Source organism: Armigeres subalbatus, chromosome 3 (assembly GCF_024139115.2).
Source record: "Armigeres subalbatus isolate Guangzhou_Male chromosome 3, GZ_Asu_2, whole genome shotgun sequence".
In the NCBI taxonomy this organism is placed as follows: domain Eukaryota; kingdom Metazoa; phylum Arthropoda; class Insecta; order Diptera; family Culicidae; genus Armigeres; species Armigeres subalbatus.
The window spans coordinates 120271361-120291449 of record NC_085141.1 but is presented as its reverse complement, the minus strand read 5'-3'; the positions used below and the strand labels follow the sequence as shown (position 1 = coordinate 120291449).

Here is a 20089-nt window from a genome sequence, read left to right as displayed (position 1 = left end):
TTCGGTTCTAGAGAAGGAAGTTAAACGCTGCTGCAGACGGGACAAGCGAGCGTGGGTGGACTCCCTGGCCGACGAAGGGGAGAAACTGCAACAACCGGCCTCCTCTACGATATCACACGACGCAATGCCTGAATGGAGCGTGGATGAATCCAAGGATGCCGGTGAAAGACGAGACAGGTCAGTTACTCACCGACCCAACTGATCACCCGAAACTTTGGCTCGAGCACTTCGAACAACTTCTTCAAGTTTCGACGCCCGACCAACCATCAACATCTCGGCGACCCATCACCCGCGCCAACTCCGAAGCTCCATAATTGCAGGATATTGAAGCAGCCATCCGAAGCACGGGATCCAACAACGCTCCCGGGGTCGATCGCATTTCAGTAAAGATACTCAAAGCTGACCCCGTGCTATCTGTGCAAATGTTTCATCAATTTTGAAACGGCTAATACTCTCCCAATTCAGCATATTTCGTTCAGCTAACGTTACTACCGGATAGATTGGAATGAGTTCTTTCTGTTAGACTCATAAGTTCACCAAAATAAATAATTTAAGAGCACAGCCGCCGTTCCAAAAATCAAGGTTAGAATCATGTATGCCCATTTGAAAAAAAAGTTTCTAGAACTATTCTGCAATATCTGGGAAACCGCAACTTTTTCCGGCTAACTAGATGCAGGGCGTCTTAGTGAAGGTCCCAAAAAGGGGGATCTGGCTGTATGCCACAATTGGCGAGGCATCATGTTACTGTGCATTGTTCTCAAAGTTCTGTGCAAAGTTACACGCCTAAAATCAATAACACAGAGATGTGTTTGCTTCACACAAAACGGACCTTATGCAGAACAACACCTAGATGAGCGACAGTTTCTTCCTCTTGTTGTCTTCCAAGAAAATATTTGTTTGTTCCGTTACAGATGAAACATCGTTAAGCATCTAAACCATGTAACCATTAGAATCGTAATTAGTAAATACCTTAAATCCCTTTCCTTTCCCTTTGTATTATTGTATTCCCTAACCTCGACCAAACCGCGAGTTTTTCGGTTCCCCAAAACTAACATTATTTATAAGAATCAAGATTAAAATTGTACTAGAAACATGATTTTGGCTCCGTAGCGCTTTACGGCAAATGAGCCTTTCAAATAAACAAAAGATTAAAAAAAAAAATGAGCGACAGTTACACAGGCACAAAAATGCCTTGCTCGGTCGTATGGTCCTTTTTAACATGTAAGCGATTGTACAGATTCCTTGTTTCATGAGGAACCAAATACTGTTAAAAATATTGAAATCCAAGCTTCAATAAAACCACACTAGCTATTTTTATGGCTGTGTAACTGTCGCTCATCTAGGTGTTGTTCTGCATTAGGTCCGTTTTGTGTGAAGCAAACATATCTCTGTGTTATTGATTTTAAGCGTGTATCTTAAATCGGATACAGGAGAAAATAGATTCGACTCTCCGACAGCAGCAGGCAGGATTCCGCCCAGGAAGATCATGTGAGGAACATATTGTCACGATCATTCTGGAGTAAGTCAACGAATTTCAAGAGTCTCTCTACCTAGTATTCATTGACTACGAAAAAGTATTCGATCGTCTGAACCACGAAAATCTGTGAGGCGCCCTTAGACTCAAGGGAGTCCTGCATAACGGAGCTCCCAGTGAGCCACATATCGTTTAACAAACTACACACAAAAACGCATTTGTGTCAGCCAAAAATCAAAATCGCATTATATATCTATATCTATAGATTATTGTCGATAGAAGTTGTATTTAATGCATCATATACGATAGTTTTTGCTGTGGTGGAAGTTAATCGCAATTCAGTCAATTTTTAACATTTAACAAATCCATTCTACTTTAAGATGACCAGTGTGGTACTGTGGTAGAATATCCGCCTGCAGATCCAAAGATCATAAGTTCGAGAGTTGGTGTTGGATTTTTTTTTTATTATTTCCAATCGTAATACTGTTCTTCTGAAGTCAACGAAATCGTGTAAACACAAACAACCTCACCAACTGTACGGTAGCCGGGAAAGCAGTGGAGCAGGTCGAAAACTTTCAATATCTTGATGGCCAGTTAGCGTCGGACGATGGAACCAAGATCGATATAGGAGCACGGATCAAGAAGGCTAAGGCTGCTTTGCGAGTTTACGAAATGTATGGAGATCCAATTAGATTAGTCAACGCACCAATTTTCGAATATTCAACTCAAACGTGAAAACTGTTTTGTTATACGCTAATGAGAGATTACGCAGAAACTTCAAGTATTTATCAACCGATGTCTACGTTCTATAATTCGGGCTGGTGACCTCACAATTGGCTCTCGAATGCTGGTCTCCATCGACGATACCATCAAAAACCGATATCGACAGAAATTCGAGAGCGTAAATGGAGGTGGGTCGGCCACGGATTACGAAAAAGCGGAGACGAAATCTGCAAGCATGCGCTGGACTAGAATCCAACAGGACATCGCAGAAGAGACAGACCCAGGGTCTCGTGGCGGCGTAGCCTCGTCTCACTTCTCACTTCTCTTTTGTCACTTTTTATTTCTCACTGTGAAAAGTGAGTAGTGTGAAGTGAGAAAGGAGACGCCTCACTACTAACTTCGCACTACTTATTTTTCACAGTGAGAAGTGAGAATCAATTAGTGAGAAGTGAGACGTCCCAATTCCAAAGTTAATGGAACATTCAAGCGCTACAAGTTTATCATAATTCATGTATTGATATCAAGCTTCTGAAAAAAAAGTTCTTGAAAAATTATACAAACGATTTCCAATGACATTTTACAGCACTGACGACATATGCTAGCGTAGTTTTTGCGAACGAAAAAGTCGTGGTACGTGGGAAACCTCGAATCGTAGCTCCAGAAAAAATAAAAATCGTCTGAGGGAAGACGATGTCACACTTTAGAGGATATGGCGATTGCAATCAAGGAAGATTTGTCCCATCCACCAGCGACTCAGCAACAGGCCTGATTTTCTGCTTCGGGCTTTGATTCAAGTGCCAGTTCAACAACACATGAGCATGAGCATGATTAACCGCCCACGGTTCCTACTCCGTTATTGCCAGGTCAGCTGAGAAGCGAACCAATAGATGATATTTGGGAATGCAGGTCAATTAAGTAATGGGTAGGAAAATGTTGGTTTCGATGGAAGCCGACGAGTCATCTGCATTTCCACGATAAATCACTGGAATGCAATATACATGAGGAAGGCAATGTAGCAGGGTTTAATTTGGTAAACGGTATGCCGTGTTTAGAGTGTAGTTTGATCAAGGATAAATAAAAACACAAATGAACGCGTACTAATCAATTGACTTATCGATCGCACAAATCAGAACAAAGTATTCCTAGGATCGCGCGATCGTTCTGCGTGGTACGATAAGACGCGCACTCTCCAGTGCCGGTTAAGCAACACAAGCGAAAGAGAAATGTGTCAAGAGATCTTATCATTAATAATATTTTATATTTATATATGTTTGGCCCTTTGCCCCGTATAGTTTTAATAAAACAGCAAATTAAGAGAAAAAAAATAAAAACGGAAATCGTGCTACTTGATGGAATTCTTTCTTCGATTTATATTCTTAAGCCTCACGCTTTTTTTCTCAAAAGTAACCACATTTTTATTATTAACGTGATTTGCCATCTTCATTGGGCCCTCATTGAACAAAATTATTATTCATTCGCTTTAAAATGCACAAAACTATGTACGCAAGGGCTCAGAAGAAAATGAGGGTCAATAGCTTTTTAATGCCACACCCAAAATAAAATTTGCATGAATTTGGAGTTCTGTGTAACGTATGAGAAAACAGTCAGCAGGCACAACTCTATAAACACAATAATTACAATGAAATTCTATTTTACAACCTTAACTGTCATACAATTGTAAATTCATACCAACATGCATTCATTCAGTCAATGAAAGTTTCGGTTCGACATACAAGACGCAATAAGTGGGACACACGACACCACTAATGATGGTGGCGATGATACTTTGCCGATGAGGCCCAACCCTAGCGGTTACTATCTCATGAATAAAACCAAGCGCGTGAATTGTTTTGCTGTGTCTCTCCGGCCCTGCCGACATGAGACCCTCCTCGGAACGGTGTATGAACCTACATACGACGTTACGAAACCGCGTTGCAAATCCAATCAATCGTTGACCGCAATCTTATGCCATGGGACACTTACCTTTGGCCCACCCGGTGAGCACATTGCCCAGATAGGACACCTTATACTCCGGATCCGGTCGGCTTATTTCGATGGTGTGGCTGTTCCGCCTCCACAGTCGACCCAGCCCCCGGGTAATGGATCGAATCGCTTTGGCCTTGGTTTCACTGTCGTTCACGTAGCACGCATCTCCGATGTGTGGCTCGTGATCCTGCTGTTGCTCTTGCTGTTGACTATCACAACCCGCCGTTGCGGGATCCTTTTTATGGAACCGTTCACTGTTCAGGAAGCTTCGCTTCAACTGTTGCAATTTGAGCAACGCTCCACTATCCTGTTCGTATTTCTTTGTATTGTAGTTGTTACCGAAAATTCGCGCAATTGACGCACTTTTCACAAATCGTGATTTCTTCTTCTTCGTGTTCGCGTCGGCGGTTTCTTCGGCCCGTTGTTGGGCATGTTTGGCGATGGTTCCCGTTCCGGGGTCACTTTTCGGTCGACGTTTCAGATGAAATATGTTGAACTTGTCCAGGGTTTTCCCATGAGAGCAATTGTTATTCAAAGTCCCATTGGATTTCTGGTTTTTACTGCAGGTCAAACATGCATCACTCTCCAGCGCGTTGGGTAGTTTAATCGCATAGTCCACCTCATCCTTGCCAACATCATCTCCAGAGGCCGATTCTGATTGTTTCCGGTCTCCGGAAGATGACTCTTTTGCTGACATAGATTTATCGTTTGAAGCCATTTTACGTTTGGAAAATCGCCGTAAAATGGACCAGGAATCAACTTTCACGTAGATGTGTGTACGACGCTCAATTGAAATGGAAATCACATGGACCTCGGTGCTTCATCATTGGAACTCCAAAAGGACTGCACTAATTGAATCACATAACTTAAAACCGAAAAGTTGCAGTGCAAATCTTGCTAAGAGCTCTCGGTGGTAGTTGGTACAACATCATTCCGGCTCTCGCACATTCACCACTTCGTCTATGGTTTTGGAACGGAAAATTACCTAACGGAAATTGGCAGTTTTCAACTTTAATTTCTTCTCACTGCTCACTGGCGCTTTTTTGTTTTACGTAAACCGTACCCAAGCGCCAACTATCGTAGGCAGAGCGATATTGCCCAAGTTTTGCACATACAAACATTCGCACGCACACACTACACGGCCGCGGGGCTCTTTTTGGAAAACAGCTCTGGATTAAATTACGCGATGCATATCAATCACTGACTGACTGCAGCAGACACGAACCGGCGCGCGCGGCACAGAGCCCATCTGTTTCGAACTCTTTAGGCCCTCCTAGGCTCTAGTCGGTCGGCGATTTGCTTCGCTGCAAACACGTTGGGCGCCAACTACAAAGTGTCGATTGATTGGTCGAAGGGAAGCCTTGAACTCGATTGCAGTTGGTGGCGTCGTCAGTACACACTGCCTTGTTGTTTCCACAAGCAGTATAATGCAACTGCAAGTGCGGCTCTCGGGGCGGCAGCAAGCAGGCTAGCAGCGTCAAATTAGTTATTGGGCAGGTAGTTATTGCAGAAAGTTGCTGGCTTAGATACAGATCTATAATTTTTCGCGTTGCTGGTTTGGTTGGGTTTGCTCTGTCTTGAGTTGAGTTTATGACTGTTGTTTTGGTTTAGGTTCAGGTAAGTTTAGGTCGGGGAATCAAGCGTTCAGGGGTAAAGCTCCAATCTGTGGAAGAGACAAAGAGATTGCGAAAAGAGCATATTAGTTGATGGCATTGACGAAATCGATATACGATCGGAGAATTCAAGGTAGCGAAGTGGAAATTTGTGATATTGGAAACCTAATACACAACAACGATCTTGTCGCTTTGTTGGCCAGTCATATAGAATTGGTACGGTTTTAATAACCCATTCGGAACAAAATATCAAATCATGAGTTTCACTGAAAGACCTTCATATGGCGATGCTTTGTAATACACAATGTTGGTGTAAAATATATGTTAGGTAAACTCAAGGTACGAGCAAAAGAGGATCATGTAGGATGTAAGAAGCAACATTGAAACATCAAGTATTAAAAAAAAATCGGGGGTTTGTATCAAATTGATATGCAGATGTTTTTGCAAAGTTCTTCAAGTTTATATTAGATTTACCAATAAAATTATTATTAAACTTGAGTCTTGAGACTTGAGAAGCGTTCATATTGATATCAAATCAAATACGGCAAACTCTCCCTTACTCGATGAAATTCCAAGTCCCTTGAATCCAACACACTAAGTTCCCTCCGTAAGTCGATACCTCCCTTACTCGAATTGTTCAATACAATTCCACCTTGCTAACTCGATGTTGCCACTGCACTATGGTCCAGGATTCAGATTTACGCGGAAAGATGCATTTTACGCCAAAACTATATTTTTTAGAAAAAACTGTTGTTCTACAAAATTGTTCGAAATAGTAAGGCCATCATTATGGTTTTACCAAAAAATAGGGTGGCCCATCATATAAAAAAAAATTAGAAAATATTTTTTTTATTTCTCAGAATATTGACATGTTATGTTCTACAATGTTGTAGCGTAGCTTATTCCAATCAATTTTGCTAAAAAAACTTTTTCTGTAGCTCTTAAGTTGGCTGATTTAGAGCAATTTTACCTAATTGGATTATGGTGTACCTTAAAAAAACTGTATTTTTGAACTACTTTTTTTGTTTTAGATTTCTCGAGAAAGTCGTCTTCAAGTGACTTTTAGAGTTCAAAAAAATGCAACTTTTGATGGGTTAATATGCTCAATATCTTTTTCCGATCAAAAGTTATAATCGTTTTTCTGTCAAAATTACATTTTTTTCATAAGTTGATATCTCCGGTTAGGGCAGACCAAAAAATATATTTACACAGCATTTGAAAGAGAAATTAATATTCTTTATTATGTCAAAAAATTGGGAATATGTTATTTTTTTATATCAAGTTTTATCAATTTTACTAAAATCATGTTTTTTCAAATAAATTAATATAACTCGACAACGGAAGAAGATACAGACGATATTCTTATAGCAAAACACGCGTTTTGAAAAGCCCCAAAAGTCTTCAGAAGATGACATTCGTGAGAAATGGAAAATAAAAAATCTACAGCTTAAACACTTTTTATAAATTTTATCATTATCATCGTATTGCAAGATTTACGAGAAAAGATGCATTTTCGGTCTGAAGCATACTTTTAAGAAACAAAATATATTCTACAAAGTTGTTCTGAATACTTGGGCCTTTATTATAAAGTTACTGAAAAATAGGGTGGGCCATTTTATAAAAATGTGAATTTTTTTCTTTTTTTATTTTACGGAAAATTGACATAAAATATTCTACAAAGTTGTAGCGCAGCTTTTTCCCATCAACTTTGCTATATAAACTTTTTATGTAGCTCTCAAGCTCACTTGTTTAGAGTAATTTTACTTACCAGGATTAGGGTGTCCCTCAAAAAAGAATATTTATGATCTGCTCGTTTCATTTTTCATTTCTCACGGATGTCACCTTCTGAAAACTTTTGAGGCTTTTTAAAACGCGTGTTTTGCTATAAGAATATCGTCTGTATCTTCTTCCGTTGCCGAGTTATATCAATTTATTTGAAAAAACATGATTTTAGTAAAATTGGTGAAACTTGAGATAAAAAAATAACATATCCTTAATTTTTTGACATAATAAAGAATATTAATTTCTTTTTCAGATGCCGTGTGAATATATTTTTTTGGTCTGCCCTAACCGGAGATATCAACTTATGAAAAAAATGTAATTTTGACAGAAAAACGATTATAACTTTTGATCGGCTTCATTTTTTTGAGCTCTAAAAGTCACCTGAAGACGACTTTTTCGAGAAATGTAAAACAAAAAAAGTAGATCAAAAATACAGTTTTTTTGAGGTACACCCTAATCTAATTAGGTAAAATTCCTCTAAATCAGCCAACTTATGAGCTACAGAAAAAGTTTTTTAGCAAAATTGATTGGAATAAGCTGCGCTACAACTTTGTAGAACATAACATGTCAATATTCTGAGAAATGAAAAAAATATTTTCTATTTTTTTTATATGATGGGCCACCCTATTTTTTGGTAGAACCATAATGATGGCCTTACTATTTCGAACAATTTTGTAGAACAACAGTTTTTTCTAAAAAATATAGTTTTGGCGTAAAATGCATCTTTCCGCGTAAATCTGAATCCTGGACCATAGTGCACTGTTTGAACGTATGCAAACGTACCCATTATACGTGGCTCTTCAGAATCAGTCACATGCACAATTTACACGACCTCGAGACAAGTCCCGAACAGCAAAAAATCACGATAATAAAGTAAGAAAAAACGACGTCGGGCCAATTGGCCAAATGCCGGTTGGTCGAACAGATCATAAGGCTAAATGCAGAAAAAGGTGTGAATAGTGAGAATTACATGTAATTTGTAGCGAAAAGTGAAGAATGAGAGATGTCTCACATCTCATAAGACAGCGGTTCTCAACCTTTTTCTTGAGAGGTACCCCTTCGAACTTTTGCATTAATTGAGGTACCCCCTATTTTTTTGCTATAAATAAAAATAAACGTAGATTAGATATATGGAAAACGGACCTGAAAACTAACGGGAACTAACTCTTCAGGAAGTTGGCTGAAATTTTCATTATTCCGTGCAAAAATTCCAATTCAAAGTGAATTTATATATCAAGCTTCCTACAGGACTTTTTTTTGTCTATTGAAGACTTCCGAGCATCTTGAAGAGGGGCTTTCAAGCCTATTATAAAAGACCTTCTGAGCACTTTGAAGGAAGACTTCCGAGCACCCTCTTGAAGGCCGTTTTCGAGCCACTAAGAAGGAAGCTTTTGAGCTTTTTGATAGTGTTCTTCCAAGCTTCTTGAACAAAGAATTCCGAGTCTCCAAGGGACTAAGGGCTTCCGGGTCTCTTGAAAAAGGCTTCCGTACCTCTTGAAGGGAGGCTTCCAAGCCTGTTGCAGGGAGGCATCCGGGCCTCTTGGAAGGCGGCTTTCGAGCCCTTGAAAGGGAACTTCAGAAACTCTTTATAGGAGGCTTCCGATCGTCTTGAAGAAAGGCTTCAGAGCCTCTTAAAAGCGACGAAAGTACGCTTCAAAGCCTCTTGGAAGAAGAATTTCGTGCTTTTTGAAAGAAAGCTTATGAGCCACTTGAAAGGAGGCTTTCGTACCTCTTGGAAGACGGTTTTCGAGTCTCTTGAATAAAGGAAGCCTTCACAGCCTTCACAGCCTCTTGAAGGGTGGCTTCAAAACCCTTTGAAAGCGGCTTACGAGCCACTTAAAGGAAGCCTTCTGAGCGTCTTGAAAGTACGCTTCGAAGCCTCTCGGTGTAAGAATCTCGTGCCTTTTGAAGGGAAGCTTCCGGGCCTCTTGAAAGGAGGCTTACGAGCCTTTTGAAAGGAAGCTTACGAGCCTCGTGAATCGATTCTTCCGAGCCTCTGGAAGGCAGGCTTCCGATCTTTGGCGATCTTTTGCAAGGCGGCTTTCGAGCCACTTCAAAAGAGGCTTCTGAGCTTCTTAAAAAGAGGCTTTAGAACCTCTTGAAAGGATGCTTCCATGCCTATTGAAAGGAGACTTAAGAGCCTCTTGGAGGTGGTTCGGTTGTGGCCTTTCACAAATTACGTAACGCTGAAGGGGAAGGGAGAGGCTCAAGCCGAGCGTTACGATCCATACAGTAAAAATAAACCTTCCATACAAGAAGTGTAACGAGGGGGAGGGTGGGGGTCCAAAATCACCAAATTTAGCATTACGTAATTTTAGAAAGAACCCTTGGAAGGAGGCTTCCAAGCCTCTTGAAGTATTTTGAAGGGAGGCTTCCGAGTATCTTGAAAGGCAGCTTTCGAACCACTTAAAAGGAGGCTCCTGAGCATCTTAAAGGTACGCTTCCGAGCTTGAAAGAAGAATTCCGAGCTTCTTGAAAGGAAGCTTCCGAGCCTCTTGAAAGCAGCTTTCCGAGACTCTTGATGGAAGGCTTCCGAGCATCTTGAAGAGAGGTTTCCGAGCCTTGAATAGATGCCTCTTGAAAATAGGCTTTCAAGTCTCTTGAAAGAAGAATACCGAACCTCTTGATATTAGGCTGCCGAGCATCTTAAAAGCAGGATTCCGTTCCCCTTGAATAGAGGCTTTCGAGCCTCTTGAAAAAAAAGATGCTTCCGAGACCCTTGAAAGGAGGTACGAGTCTCTTGAAAGAAAGCTTCGAGCTGCTTGGATAGAAGCTTCCGAGAACTGTAGAAGGATGCTTTCAATTCTCCCGCAATGAAGCAACTGAGATTTTCGAAAAAAAAAGTCTCGATGCTTTTCAAATGGGAGCTTCCATCCCTTCAGACTCTTTTAGTTAGGTTTAAGTGCAAAAGCATGTTGTTAACATATTATGCAATATTTTGTTTCGATAAGATAGATTGCATTGAAGTTTTTTTTTAATTTGCTCATTCAACGTTTTGTCCTGTTGATGTTTTATCGCACAGATTTGATTTACTAATCGCCATGCATAGTATGTTCAAAACATAGTTTTGAAATAAAAAAACTACACAATTTTCAAAAGTTTATCAATAAGTTTTGATTGGAATTGTAATACAGCCGCCATTACACATTATTGTCCGAGGTACCCCCTTTGGCCAACGAAGGTACCCCCAGGGGTACATGTACCCCAGGTTGAGAACCGCTGTCATAAGAAATAAGACGTGAGAAGTAGGAAGTGAACTGATAAATGAGAAGTTAAAAGTGAGAAGCAATAAGCGTAAAATGAGAAGAGAAGTGAGAAGATAGAAACGATAAAATGGAAAGGAGAAATTCGAAGTGAGAAATGCAATGGGATAATTGAGAAGTGAGAGTTGAGAAGTAAAACGTGAGAAATGAGAAGTGTGAATTGAAAAGAAAAAATTAAAAATTGTGAAATTCCTCCTTCTTCTTTCTTTTTTCCTGCTTTTTCCCTCTCTCTAAACCTTTTTCCTTCTTTCTAAACCTTTTTCCTTCTTTCTATACCTTTTTCCCCTTTTCTTCTTCCTTCCTTCTTGTTTCTACGTTATTCCTTGATCATCTTTCAATTATCCTCCATTCCTCCTTCTTCCTTCTTTTTTTTCCTTTTTTTTTCCTTTCTTTTTTTCTTGCTCTTTCCTTCTTTCTGTTTCCTTTTTGCTTCCTCTTTCTTCCTTATTCTTTCTCTTTCCTTCTTCCTTAATTTTTATACTTTCTCTTCCCTTTTTCCTTCATCCATATTCTTTCTCTTCTCTTCTTTTTCTCTTCTTGCTTCTTCATTCTACCGTCTTTCCCTTTCCTTCTTCTTAATTCTTTCTATTCCCTTTTTGCTTCTTCCTTCTTCTGTCTTCCTTTTGGTTTCTGTTTTATATCTCACCCCGTACCCTTCACTTCCAACTTCTCAATATCTCGCTTCTCACACTCAATTATGATCTCTCAATTCATGCATTTATTTTCCGCATTCCGGCTTCTCACTTCAAAACTACCGTCAACTGGGGGGAAGATGATCATTGAGGTGAAGATGATCATTTGATGTGTCAGTCAAAAGTGCCAATTTTTTTTATGAAACGGTAGTCAACAATATTCTTCGTTCAAGTAATGTTACCTCTAGGTAGAAATCCGAGTTTTTCGATTATAATCATGAAAATGTATTTTGTGGAAGAAAGAGAGAGATAGTCATAAATGACGCTATTTTCGTTTCAAATATTGACTTTGTAGACTTCTTTACGTAGTAAATTCAACATTCATACAAATAACCTAGTGTATTTTGACTACTAGGTCATAATGATTTTAGTAGAGCTGTCTTGATCAACTTCACCCCAAACCAGATTACTCAAAAAATGTGTGATAATTTAATTTATTTTAATAAATGCGAACGCATTTCGGAAAACTAAAGTTCTTGATTATTGCAACGTATAGCAGTACATGTTTTGAAAATATTTGTTTCGATTTAAAATGTGAACACACATTGTTATTGCATGTTTTGTCTTAAAAATGATCATCTTCCCCCCAGTTGACGGTACCACATTTCACATCTCTCCACTTACTTCAGCTTCTCATTTCTTCCTACAACTCAAGGAACTTTTTTTTAACGATTCGGCTAAACCGCATTTTTTTGCATTGGATTTGGATTGGATTGGATTTGGATTGGATTTGGATTGGATTTGGATTGGATTGGATTGGATTGGATTTGAATTGGATTGGATTTGGATTGGATTGCATTGGATTTGGATTGGATTGGATTTGGATTGGATTGGATTTGGATTGAATTTCGATTGGATTTGAATTAGATTTGGTTTGGATTTCGATTCGATTTCAATTGAATTTCGATTGGATTTTGGATTCAAATTGGATTTCGATTGGATTTGAATTAGATTTGAATTAAATTTGGTTTGGGTTTCGATTCGATTTCGATTGGACTCGATTGATCCTCGAACGGATTTCAAAACGAATTCCAACTGGACTTTGACTGGACTTCGATCAGATCTTGGACTGACTGGACTAAACCGTACTGGATCTGGATTTGACTGAACTGAATTTGAACTGGATCTGACTGAACCTTGAACCAGCCTGGAACTAGATCTTGGCCTGACTCGACTGAACTCGATCTGCACTGAACGGATCAATACTGGATCTGGACTGGATTTGACTGGATCGGACTGACCTGGACTGGATCTGGACTGACCTGACTGAACCTGGACTGACCTGACTGACCTGGACTGGACCTGGACTGGATCTGGACCGACTGGACTGACCTGACTGGACTAGAACTGACCTGGACTGACTGGAACTTGAACTGGACTGCACCGAAACTGGACTGGTTCTGGACTGACTCGACCGACCTGAAACCAGACTCTGGCCTGACTCGATCTGACTCAACTGAACTCTCTGACTGACCTGACTGAATCCTTAGATCTAAACCGACTTCGACTGATCTGAACCAGATCTGGAACTAAATCTGGCCTGGGCTCTGACTTGACTTCGACTGGATTGACTGACTGACTTCGAAACGGACTCTGAAACGGACTTCAACTGGACCTGGACTGGATCTGACTAAACTGCACCTGACCTTGGATCTGACCGACTGACTTGACTGACTGACTTGAACCAAACCTGACTGAACCTGAACCAGACTGGAAACTTCAGACTCGATCCGACTCGACTGACTCTGGATCACCTGAACTGATCTTGCATCGATCTGGAACGACTGACTTCGACTGATCTGAACTAGATCTGAACCAACCTGGCCTGGGCCTCGATCCAACCTTGACTGACTGGACTTGACTGACTGATTCTCAAACTGATCAAACGGACTCTCGACTGACTTCAACTGATCTGGACTGGGCCTGAAACTGAACTCTTTACTGGATCTGGAAACGGACTGACTTTCGACTGATCTGAACTAGATCTGGACTGGACTTCGACTGATCTGGAACTCAGATCTGAACCAACTTGGCCTTGGGGCTCTCGATCCAATCCTTGACTGGACTCGACTGACTCAACTGGACTCAAAACGATTCGACTGACTCCAACCGACTCTCGACTGGACTCTACCGACTCGACTGGACCTTGACTGACCTGGACTTAACTGCACCGGATCTTGGACAGGATCTGGACTTGGACTGGATCTGGACTGGATCTGACTGGACTGGACTGACCTGGACTGACTTGGACTGACCTGACTGACCTGACTGGACTTGGACTGGATCTGGACTGACCTGACCTGACCTGGATCTGACTGACTGGATCTGGACTGACTGACTGGACTGGACCTGGACTGGATCTGGACTGATCTGGACTGACCTGACTGGATCTGACCTGGATCTGACCTGGACTGGACCGACTGACTCGACTTGGACTGACCTGACTGGATCTGACCGATCTGGACTGGACTTGGACCTGGATCTGGACTGGATCTGGACTGGACCTGGACTGACCTGACTGGATCTGGACTGGATCTGACTGGACTGACTGGACTTGGACTGGATCTGGACCTGGATCTGACTGACCTGGACTGACCTGGACTGACTTGACTGACCTGGACTGGATCTGGACTGACCTGGACCGATCTGGACTGACCTGGATCTGACTGGATCTGACCGACTTGACTGGACTGGACTGGATCTGGACCTGACTGACCTGGACCTTGGACTGATCTGACCGACCTGGACTGGATCTGGACTGGATCTTGGACTGACCTGGACCTGGACTGAACTGGATCTGAACTGGACTTGGACTGAACCTGAACTAGCCTGGAACTAGATCTGGCCTGACTCGACTGAACTCTCGACCGCACTTCTGAAACGGATCAATACTGATCTGGACTGACCTGACTGGATCTGACTGGACCTTGGACTGACCTGGACCGATCTGACTGACCTGGACGGATCTGGACTGGATCTTGACTGACCTGACCTGATCTTGGACTGACTTCAGAACCGAACTTGAAACTGGACTGGATCTTGAACTGGACTGCACTGAAACCGACTGGTTCTGGATCAGATCTCGACCGATTTGAACCGATCTGGCTCTGGACTCGATCCGATTTCAATCAACTGAATTTCGACTGGATCTGGACTGAACTTAGATCTAAACTGGACTCGACTGATCTGAACCAGACCTGAACCAAATTTGGCTCTGGGCTCTTCTGATCTGATTCTCGATTGGATTCTCGACTGACTCGAAATGGATTCGAAACGGACTTCAACTGACCTTGACTGGATTTGGATTAAACTGGTACTTGATCTGGACTGGATCTGGAACTAAACCTGACTGAATCTTGAATCAGACTGGAATTAGATTTGGTTTGGATTCTGATCTGACTTCGACTGGATCTTGGATTTGAAATTGACTTTGCACCGATCTGGAAACGGACTGACTTCGACTGGATCTGAATTCAGATCTTGACTGGATTCGACTGGACTCTGGAACTCAGATCTGAATCCAACCTGGCCTGGGCTCTGATCCAACCTTTGATCTGACTTCGATCTGACTTCGACTGACTCAACTGGACTTCAAACGGACTTCGACTGACTTCAACTGGATCTGGACTGGGCCTGAAACTGAACTTTGTACTGGATCTGGAAACGACTGGACTTCTGACTGACTTGAAATCAGATCTGACTGACTCGACTGGATCTGAATCTAGACCTGAACCAACCTGGCTCTGGGCTCCGATCCAACTTGACTGACTCTGACTGACTTCAACTGGACTCAAATGGACTTCGACTGATCAACCGACTGACTGGACTTCATTGACTCGACTGACTGGACTTGGACTGATCTGGACTTAACTGCACCTGACCTGGACAGGATCTGGACTGGATCTGACTGGATCTTGGACTGACTTGACTGGACTTGGACTGATCTGACTGACCTGGACTGACTGATCTGGACCTGACCTGGATCTGGACTGACCTGGATCGGACTGGATCTGGACTGACTCTGACTGGACTTGGACTGGATCTGACTGGATCTGGACTGATCTTGACTGGACCTGGACTGACCTGACTGGACTGGGACTGGATCTGGACTTGACTGACCTGACCGATCTGGACTGGATCTGGACTGATCTGGACCGACTGGATCTGACTGATCTGACCTGGATCTGACTGACTTGGACTGGATCTTGGACTGGATCTGGACTGACTGGACTGGACTTAGACTGGACCTGGACTGGGCCTGATCTGACTTGGTACTGGATCTGAACCAGATCCGGCCTGACTCGATCCGATCTCAACTGAACTCCTGATCGATCTTGACTGACCTTTGACTTAAACTGACTTCGACTGACTCTGAACTAGATCTTGGAACAAAACCTGGCCTGGGCTCCTGATCTCCACCTTGGACTGGATCTGGAACGGACTGATCTGGAACTGGACTGCATCTGGACTGACCGCATCAGGATCTGGACTGACTGGATCTGGACTGACTCGACTGGATCTGAACTAGACTCTGGTTTGGACTCGATCCGACTCAAATTGAACCTCGATCGATCTGACTGATCCTGAACTTAAACCGGATCAAACGTTAGATCTGAACCCAACCTGGCCTGGTCGACCGATTCGAACGGATTCAACTGGACTCTGACTGACTCTACCGACTCAATTGGGCCTGGACTGAACCGTACCTGGATTTGGAATTTGAACTGGATTCGACTGAACTGATCTGAACCGAACCTGGACTGTATTTGAACTAGATCTGAAATCAGATCTATGGCCTGGACTCGACCGACCTGGACTGACTCTCAACTCGATCTTTATTGGGTCTCGACTGACTTCGACTGACTTGGATCTGGACTGGATTCGACTGATCTGAACCAGATCTGGACTGGACTTTGACTCGACTTGAATCAGATCTTGAACCAATCCTGGCCTGGGCTCCCTGATCCAACTCCTGATTGGATTCGACTGACTCGACTGGACTCAACTGGACTCTCAAAACGACTTGATCTGACTCAAATTGACTGACTGGATCTGACTGACTGGACTGGACCTGGACTTAATCTGGACCTGACTCTGGACTGACCTGACTGACCTGGACTGGACTGGGACTGGATCTGGACTGGATCTTGACTGGATCTGGACTGGACCTGGACTGACTTCTGGACTGACCTGGACTGGACGTGACTGGACTGACTCGATCTGGATCTGGATCGGACTGGACTGGATCTGACCTGGACTGGACTGACCTGGACTGGATTTGACTGGACCTGGATCTGACTCGACTGACTGACTGATCTGGATCGATCTGGACCTGGACTGGATCTGGACTGACCTGGACTGGATCGGACTGGATCTGACTGGATCTTGACTGGATCTGACTGGATCTGGACTGACCTTGGACTGGACTTGACTGACCTGGACTGGACCTGGACTGGATCTGGACTGGATCTGGACTGACCTGGACTGACTCTGACTGACCTGACTGGATCTGGACTGGATCTGGACTGGATCTGGACTGACCTGGATCTGACCTGGATCTGGATCTGACCTGGACTGGATCTGACTGATCTGGACTGGATCTGGACTGACCTGACTGGATCTGGACTGACCTGGACTGGACTCTGGACTGGATCTGGACTCGACCTGGACTGACTGGACTGGATCTGGACTGGATCTGGATCGATCTGGACTGACCTGACTGACCTGGACTGGATCTGGACTGACCTGGACTGACCTGACTGGATCTGGACTGACCTGGACTGATCTGGACTGATCTGGACTGGATCTGGACTGACCTGGACTTGACTCGACCTGGACTGATCTGACCGATCTGGGACTGGATCTTGGACTGGACTTGGACTGGATCTGACTGACCTGGATCTGACCTGGACTGATCTGACTGACTTGACTGACTGGATCTGACTGATCTGGACTGACCTGACTGACTTGACCGACTTGGACTGACTGGATCGACTGGATTGGATTTGACCGACCTCCGACTGGACCTGACTGGATCTGGACTGGATCTGGACTGACCTGACTGGATCTGACTGATCTGGACTGGACTTGGATCTGACTGGACTGGATCTGACTGACCTGGACTGGATTTGACTGGACCTGGACTGACTGACCTGATCTGGACTGGACCTGACTGGATCTGGACTGGATCTGGACTGACCTGGACTGGATCGACTGGATCTGGACTGACCTGGACCTGGATCTGGACCGATCTGACTGGATCTGGACTGGATCTGACTGATCTGACTGACCTTGGACTGACCTGGACTGGATCTGGACTGATCTGACTGATCTGGATCGACTGGACTGGATCTGACTGGATCTGACTGGATCTGGATCCGACTCTGACTGACTGATCTGGACTGGATCTTGAATCAGATCTGAACCGAACCTGGCCATTCGCCCTGATCCGACTGACTGGATCGACTGGATTCTCGAAACGGATCGAAACGGACTTCAACTGACTTTGACTGAACCTGACTGGATCTGGACTAAACCGCACTGGATCTGACCTGGACTGACCTGACTGGACCTGGATCTGACCTGACCTGACTGATCTGACTTGAACCGATCTGGACTGACCTGGACTGGACCTGGACTGACTCGATCTGGACCGGATCTGACTGACCTGACTGGACCTGGACTGGATCTGGACTGGATCTGACTGGACCTGGACTGGACCTGACTGGATCCTGGACTGACCTGGACTGGATCTGGACTGGACCTGGACTGACCTGGACTGGATCTGGACTGACCTGGACTGGATCTGGACTGATCTGGACTGACCTTGGACTGACCTGGACTGACTCTGGGACCTGGATCTTGACTGGATCTGGACTGGACTTGGACTGACCTGACTGGATCTGGACTGACCTGGACTGGACCTGACTGACTGACCTGACCTGGACTGGATCGACTGGATCGGGATCTGGATCTGGACTGGATCTTGACCGACCTGAACCGACTTGGACTGACCTTGGACTGGATCTGGACTGACCTGACTGGATCTGGACTGGATCTGGACTGGATCTGACTGACCTGGACTGGATCTGGACTGACCTGGACTGGATCTTGACCTGGATCTGACCGATCTGACCGACTGGACTGGACCTGGACTGGACCTGACTGGATCTGGACTGACTGGATCTGGACTGACCTGACTGACCTGGATCTGGACTGGACTGACTGACCTGGACTGGATCTGACCTGGATCTGGACCTGACCTGGACCTGGACTGGATCTGACTGACCTGGACTGACCTGGACTGACTCTTGACTGACCTGACTGGATCTGGATCTGACCGACTGGACTTGACCTGGATCTGGACTGGACTGACTGGATCTGGACTGACTTGACCTGGACTGGATCTGGACTGACCTGGATCTGGACTGACCTTGGACTGACTTGGACTGGATCTGGACTGGATCTGGACTGACCTGGACTGACCTGACTGACCTGACTGGATCTGGACTGGACCTGGACTGACCTGACTGGATCTGGACCTGATCTGGACCTGACTGGATCTTGGACTGACCTGGACTGACCTGGACCTGACCTGGACTGATCTGGACTGACCTGACTGGATCTGGACTGACTTGGACTGGATCGATGACTGGACCTGGACTGATCGACTGGATCTGACCGACCTGGACTGACCTGACTGGATCTGGATCGATCTGGACTGATCTGGATCGATCTGACTGGATCCTGGATTGACTGGACTGACCTGGACTGGACTGACTTGACTGGATCTGACTGACCTGATTGATCTGACTGGATTTGACTGACTTGGATTGACTTGGACTGGATCTGGATTGACCTGACCGACCTGGACTGGATTTGACTGGATTTGACTGGATTTGATTGATTTGGATTGATTGATTGACTGGATTGATTTGGATTGATTTGATTGATTTGGATTGATTTGGATTGATTTGATTGACTGATTGATTGATTGATTTGGATTGATTTGGATTGATTTGGATTGGATTTGGATTGATTTGGATTGATTTGGATTGATTTGATTGATTTTGATTGATTTGATTGGATTTGATTGGATTTGGATTGATTTGGATTGATTTGGATTGATTTGATTGATTTGGATTGATTTGGATTGATTTGGATTGATTTGGATTGGATTTGGATTGGATTTGGATTGGATTTGGATTGGATTTGGATTGGATTTGGATTAGATTTGGATTGGATTTGGATTGGATTTGGATTGGATTTGGATTGCCCACTGCGGGACGTCAAAATCGTCATCGGTGACATGAACGCGCAGGTAGGAAGAGAGGAAATGTATAGACCGGTCATCGGACCGGATAGTCTGCACACCGTATCGAATGACAACGGCCAACGATGCATAAACTTCGCAGCCTCCCGCGGAATGGTAGTCCGAAGCACCTTCTTTCCCCGCAAAAATATCCACAAGGCCACATGGAGATCACCTAACCAAGAAACGGAAAACCAAATCGACCACGTTCTAATCGACGGTAAATTCTTCTCCGACATCACGAA

The 20089-nt window shown here is 43.8% G+C and overlaps 2 protein-coding genes across 2 annotated transcripts in view; both read right to left on the bottom strand.

The window, feature by feature from the left end:
* The window catches only part of LOC134223840 (uncharacterized), a 532543-nt gene that overhangs the window by 43862 nt on the left and 468592 nt on the right, over positions 1 to 20089 (bottom strand). The gene's annotated exons all lie outside the window — the stretch shown is intronic.
* Positions 1 to 20089, bottom strand: part of LOC134223839 (uncharacterized) — a 480585-nt gene that overhangs the window by 118430 nt on the left and 342066 nt on the right. The window contains exon 3 of the mRNA XM_062703055.1: positions 4181 to 5846. Within this exon, the coding sequence (XP_062559039.1) occupies positions 4181 to 4901 (721 nt within the window). The 5' untranslated portion in view covers positions 4902 to 5846. The remainder of the gene's footprint in view (positions 1 to 4180; positions 5847 to 20089) is intronic.